Source organism: Solanum pennellii, chromosome 5 (assembly GCF_001406875.1).
Source record: "Solanum pennellii chromosome 5, SPENNV200".
Classification (NCBI taxonomy): domain Eukaryota; kingdom Viridiplantae; phylum Streptophyta; class Magnoliopsida; order Solanales; family Solanaceae; genus Solanum; species Solanum pennellii.
The window spans coordinates 23,747,392-23,754,210 of NC_028641.1; the positions used below are offsets into that span (position 1 = coordinate 23,747,392).

The 6,819-nt window shown below is 32.4% G+C and overlaps 1 protein-coding gene across 1 annotated transcript; it reads right to left on the reverse strand.

Moving 5' to 3' along the window:
• Window positions 1–3,934: 3,934 nt before the first annotated feature.
• On the reverse strand, window positions 3,935–4,580 carry LOC107019375 (ankyrin repeat-containing protein ITN1-like). Its single transcript, XM_015219890.1, has 2 exons — window positions 4,497–4,580; window positions 3,935–4,243 (listed from the first exon to the last, which is right to left on the reverse strand). The coding sequence occupies exons 1-2, from the start codon at window positions 4,578–4,580 to the stop codon at window positions 3,935–3,937; spliced, it is 393 nt and encodes a 130-aa protein (XP_015075376.1).
• Between the last annotated feature and the right edge of the window lie 2,239 nt (window positions 4,581–6,819).

Here is a 6,819-nt window from a genome sequence, read left to right on the forward strand (position 1 = left end):
TTATCAAGGAATTCTTTTTAGCACGAGTGCATTTTTTGCATTTCTGTTATTTTTAGTCCTTTTTGGGTATGGTACAATTTTTAAGATGCAGTTTTTTTTTTTTTTTTTGAGTGAGATAAGAGTCTAGTTAACATTGTTGTTAGGAAGCCAAAAAGTATTTAATTTTAGAAAATAATATTTTTATAAAAACATAAGGTGTTTGTATAATTAGTAAAAATTACTTTTAAACGGAAGTAAGAACACTTTTTTATTATTGAAAAAAGTTAAAATTTTCTGCTTCTTAAAAGAAAATAAAAACAGAAAATTATTTATTTCAAAATAAAAATATTTTTCACATTTATTCATATTTATCAAAATATCCCTCATACTTATTTATTTTTGTTGTGGTTTTATGTAGTGATATAATTTATGTAGTGATTTATAAAATTTATTTTACTTCATATTGTTAATTATATTTAAATCATCATGTTAAAATGTATATTTTTATTTAATTTATTTTTTATTTAGCTGTACATGTAATGTTGATCGAAATTTGAATATGTACATTTTAATTTAATAACAATAAACAAATTATTTAAATTTTTCATAATTGGTATTTAAAATATTTATCTCTATAAAATAATGTTAATAATGAAAGTGCATTGATTCTTGCCCCTTTTGTATTTTGACACTCAAAAGTAATTTTGTTTATCAAAATCATCTTTCAGGTGAATTAACTAAACACAAATTATTATTTTTTCAAAAGAACTTTTCTGAAAAGCTATTTTTTAAAAGTATTTCTAAAAACAAGTAGTTTCTGCCTTTTTGGCTGCAATAATTTTCTATTTGTGATTTTTTAAATTAAAAAATTATAATTTCTTTTCAACAACAACGAAACAATGTTTCTATTTCCATTTTATAATAGTTTAATAATAATCCAAATACCTTAATTTTTTTATTAAAAAAAAAATTCCAAGATAAATATTTTTGACCTCTCAAATCTCAAGATAACCCACAAACTTTTGGCTAACATAAATAATCAAAGTTATTCGGAAATATATTTAAGACATAATACATATATTGGACTCTAAATTTGGCTTCAAATTTTAACTTTGACCTCCAACTTTCATAATGCACAAACAAGTACTTTAACTATTCAACTTTAAAATAAATAAACACATGAGTTCTATATGGCACAATACACGTAGGACACCACGTAGTACAAAAAAAATGACATGTAGGACATGTATGTCTATTTATTCAACTTTATACAAGTTTAAGTGTCTATTTGTGCACATCCAAAATTGAAGAGCATAAATGTAATTTAAAGCCAAGTTAAAAGACACACATTTATGTATTATGCTTATATTTAAGAGACTAATTTCAATCTATCTCCAATTTGTCATTTTTCTAAGACAAATTTTGCTAAAGGGCCAAAACCTTGTATTGATTCAGCATTTCTAGTCAACTTGATAATAGATACAATAAGTTATGAATAATTAACACCATTTATTTTAAGTTATGAATAATTAACACCATTTATTTTACCTTCATATTTTTTCTATCGTACATATACGCTCACCATTTTCCTTTTCTTTATCTTTTTTAACATATTGGGGTAGGGGACGGAGAAATAAGGTAGGAAATCGAATCTTCACCAATAAGTAGGGCTTGACATAAAATATTAAAAATTGAATTATCGAATCAAATTAAATTTTTTGATAATTTGGTATGTAGTAATTGATATTCGGTAGCAAAATCTTAGAATTATGGTATTCAATTTGGGTTTGGAATGAGAAACTAGTACCATTTGTTCTTCGGGATTTCCCGAATACTAAACTATTTACTTAATGAATCTTGTTGATCTTCTATAATATCGTGCCTCCACATTAAAATAAAAAAATAATTGAACAACAGTATTAACTTCGTAATATAGTGGGCAACAACTTCAATATGATATTGTTTAATATCATACCAAACCGAAGTTTATTTTACCGATTATCAAATTAAAATTTAAAAAACTAGTATTTGATATCTACTTTTAACTACCAATTATGGAATTACCAAACTCGAAATTTAATAATCCCAAATTGAATACTGAACACCCATTCTTATCAACAAGGTGAAAGTTTAGAACAAGGTGAAAGTCTAGGTAGCCAATAAGATTCACCGTGTACTAACCACTTGCTTTCTTTTACCCAATTTTATAGGGAACTTCCAAAGTGATGCCAAGTTTCATTCCATTTTGAGAAAGTTGTAGACAAGTTGGATTCATATAATTGATTATTCCAAATTATAATTAGTTGTATTTAACATGTACAAATGAAATAGCTGACCTAGTAGCCCTCTCTTCACTTATGTTTTAATTAGCTGATGTACATTTCCCAAATTGTTTAGATATTCATGCAAACAATGTCAAATTTATACCATCATCAACACCTTTGGAATTGCCACATTTCCTTGCTATGTGGCATGGTTTATGTTTGATGTGTCACTTGGTTCAAACATTACAAAAGGGAGTTCTATTCTTTTAGCTTTTGCTACTTAATAGTAACTTACTTTCTTGATCTCTAGCAAAGTAGCTTGAAAATCAAGAATGGCTCAAGAAAATGTGAAGTTTCTTCTTGGGGTTTGGTTGCTTATACTTTACTTTTTCTCAAGTGTTTTTGGTGACAAAAATACTCAAGATGGTAACTATGAGGATGGTTCAATATCACCACCAACACAAAGTGCCTGTACAAATTGTACAATTTGTCCATATACTTGTCAATCTCCGCCACCACCAACGCCACCTTCTGGTGGTGGATACCAAAGCTATGGCGTTCCACCACCTACCGGTTATGTAAATTGTCCGCCAGCTCAGCCTGTTACAAACCCTTGCTGCCCACAGTATAATAACTATGGACCTCCACCACCACCTTATAACTACTATTCTGGTTCTACAACTCTTTCGCCTTTTATCAAACTCTTTGCTTTTGAATGTTCTTTTGCTATTTTAGTCCTTTTTCTCCATTATGTTGTTTGTGTTTGAAGGTTAATCAGTCCATACTTCAAAGTTCTACTGCGATATTAGAGATAATCCTCTCTTATTGAGGAACATCGTATAGTAAATATCTAACGTCTTGTTGCAAAGACAAAATTTCTTATTTTCAAGAACATTATATTTCTTTTTTGTTGTCAAGTTGTATTGAACTATATATGGTTTAAGTACTTTTTTGCTTGAAATGTATCCTTTCATTTGAGGTATGGTAACTTCATCTCTCAACTCTTCATTTGTCTATGCAATTCAATATTTCCTTTTAATGTAAGTTATATGTATATATATAGATCAACAAATTGACAATCGTGTACTTGGTCAGATAATCGCACCCTGAATGTTGCAGATCCTTGTAAAAGCCAAATCAAAATAAGTTTGCCAAGATAATAAACTTGAAATGTCTCACATAGTAGAGAACTTAGACAAACATACATTCAATGGGCACACGCCGCTAATACTAGAATACATTTCTATGAACACTTTATCTCACACAAACAGAACAACTGTTTTTCTAATAGTATGATGTGGAAATGCCAAATTTAGTAGATTCAGACTCATGGAGACTGGAAGAGATTGTCAAAGGGGAATCATCGCGAGGCTTTCCTGATAGAATCTTGCAACGAGGGAACGCCCTGGCTAATTTCCTTAAGGAGTAGTTAAAGTTTTTCCATAATGACACATACAGAGGAAAATATGAAACTGCAAAAACGGTCACAGGTAGGAATGCCATGGAAGATAAAGCTATTTTTGTCCACCTTTCCTTGTAGTGAATCATCAAGATTATAGTCGATGCAAATGATAACATCATCATGGACACAGAAAGAATCAAGAGGGTAACTCCTAGAATTAATTTCTGAGGAAGCGATCGCCTGAATTCATGCAACAGAAATGAAGAGGTGAGGATTGAGACAAAAGTGATCATTGTGAGGTCAAAGCAAAGGTAATGGAAAGCACATCTCCAATAGTGACAATCACAAAGAACGGTTGGGCCAAGAGGACGGGATAACCCGTGCTTTGATTTGGACCACCTGGAATAGTATAGGCTGCGGCAAATGTTACTGTTGCAATGAGCACAGCAACTATTGTACAGTTCTCAGCAGTGCGTTTAAGCCAGTCTTTCGCTTCTGAACGTAGTTTAGCATTTGCTTTAGTGAATAACTCTTCTGCTGTCTTGCCTTCTTCGTTAATAATTTCGAAAAAATCAGCTGAGCAGACGCTTTTCACACGCTGCAGGAACAGCTAAACTACTTAGCTAGTCATAAATAGAAGTGTCTTAGTTTAACTAGACATAAAGTTTAGAAAATAAACAAACAATAGGCTTTTTGAATCTTGTGGTCTTAAACTAAAGTTGTTTCAAATGTATCACAATTACTTTTAATTTTGTGGTCTTAAACATGTGACATGAAAAACTGAAACTAAAGTATTGTCGAAAAAAGGAAGGGGTCGTTTTTTTTAAACAAAGGGGAGTATTTAGTTTTACCTCAAATGAGAGCAAGTTCTCTTGCAATAGCAAAGCAGGGCTTCTCATATCTGCAATTTCAGTGTCCTCTTTTACACCAACCATGTGAAGTATGGAATTTCCCTGATGAGTGATATTTTCTCTTGAGTCTCCTCATTGGCATTCCCATTTTCTCAACTATGTCGAATATTTGCATCTGATGGTACTTGATTGCCACGTGCAAAACGTTACGACCTTCACTGTCAACATACTCCACAGCTTGGGGATATGTTTTCAGTATCTCATCTACAGTCTCTGTGCAACCTGATTTTGTTGCCAAAATCAAGGGTGACTCAGCAATTTATGTAACCACTCGTCCTGTTGGTGCAACACCAACTTTTTTTATCTTTTACTTCGCTTTTTGAAACATCTGACATTAGTCTTTACTTGTGGGATTGAGGTTCGACCTGATTTAATGCAGATTCTGAATACTCCAAAGAAGTATCCTTTGCTATCAAGAACTTGGCAAGTTTCAGAACTAATTCATATCTCTGCTTTTGCTTATGCATAGACTCCACCAACGGCACTCTAAAACACTTTTCAGCTTCTCAAGGAAAAGGAAAAAAGAAAAAAAATGATGAGTAAAGTTGATTGAATTGCTTCTTGCAGACGTCAAATAGACCGAAAGAAGTACAGTGTGTGTGCCTATGATCTAGATATAATTGGTCCAAAATGTGCATGGTTTTATTACATGTATTACTTTGTTTTTCTTTTTTTTGCATATGTATAAATAGTTTTAGTTGAAAAGCAAGGGGTACATTTGAGCCTATAGAATCCACCCTAGATCCGCCTCTGCAGTCATTAATCTCTTCTTATTCCATAAGAAATTCGAATAATAGAAGGCGATGTACCAACGCTCTTATATAGGGTATATGAGTTTTGTTATTTTTGACAAGATTCAAAAATGGATTAATGAGAAGATATAGTAGTTAGGAGGATAATTCTTTATTGGTAGAAAAGTCAAGATAGCACCTTTTGTAGGTGAAATTTAGGTGAACCATAATTGATTTCACAAGATAAATCTTGACATTTTGACATATTGTGATGTCATGGATGACATCAATAGGAAGAATTCACTCCTATAAATAGGTAGTTCGTAATTCATTTGTAATACACCTCTAACTTGCCTTCTCATCTCCTAAGGCATTTGTTCTTCTTTTTCTCTTGTAGTATTTCACTTGTACTCTTTGGAGTGAAATAAATATTGGTTGGTTGTGTCCGAGGAATAGGCAAAAGAAAACAAAAGTTTGCCGAACCTCGTTAATTTCTGGCGTTCTTTCTGTTGTTGTCTCATTTACTATTTATTAGCTAAATTTAGATATAGCAGTTGTGATTCCATCACTCTCTATATATTCGGCTTCCGCAACAATTGGTATCAGAGCCAAGGTATTATCTGAGTATGCTCTGTAGTTGCAGCACAGTCTGAACTTTCACATCAGAAAAAGATTTACTTTGGTCTTTGCATTGTGAGCTAGTAGATAGTATTTGTAGTAAAATGGGAGACAAGAAAAATGATGAGTCCACATCAAGTATCAATAATACGTCATCATTGGCATCTTCGCTTATGACAAGAATTGTGTCAAATGTGAAATTTGCAGTTAAAATTTTTGACGGGTCAGGACATTTCGGAATGTGGCAAGGCGAGGTCCTTGATGTTCTTTTTCAACAAGGGTTAGATATTTCCATTGAAGAAAAGAAATCAGACGGTGTAGGAGAAGAAGATTGGAAGATTATCAATTGTGTTGCTTGCGGTACCATTCGATCTTACCTTGTAAGAGAACAAAAGTATCCACACACGAAGGAAACATCTGCAAATAAATTATGGAATTTATTGGAGGAGAAATTCTTGAAGAAAAACAGTCAAAATAAACTTTACATGAAAAGAAGACTGTTACGCTTCACTTATGTTCCCGGTAGCACAATGAATGATCATATCACCAGCATTAATAAGTTGGCGACAGATTTGCGAAATATGGACGTGACTTTTACGGATGGAGATATGGCCTTAATGTTGTTAAGTTCACTTCCCGATGAGTTTGAGCATCTAAAAACGACTCTACTGCATGGGAATGATGAAGTATCTCTCAAACAAGTTTGTTCTGCCTTATACAGTTATGAACAAAGAAAGAGAGAAAAACAAAAGGGCGGAGAAGCAGAAGCACTAGTTGCAAGAGGTCGTTCTCAAAATCATATGAGAACAAAAAAAAGGGAGATCCAAGTCAAGATCGAGACTCAACAAAGATGAATGTGCCTTTTGTCGAGAAAAAGGGCATTGGAAGAAAGACTGCCCAAAGTTGAATAGCAA

Coding starts and splice junctions, on each gene's coding strand:
- LOC107019375 (XM_015219890.1), bottom strand. CDS start 4,580: ATGGTTGGTGTAAAAGAGGACACTGAAATTGCAGATATGAGAAGCCCT. Junction 4,244..4,496: donor AGAACTTGCTCTCATTTGAG/GTAAAACTAAAT, acceptor CTGTTCCTGCAG/CGTGTGAAAAGCGTCTGCTC.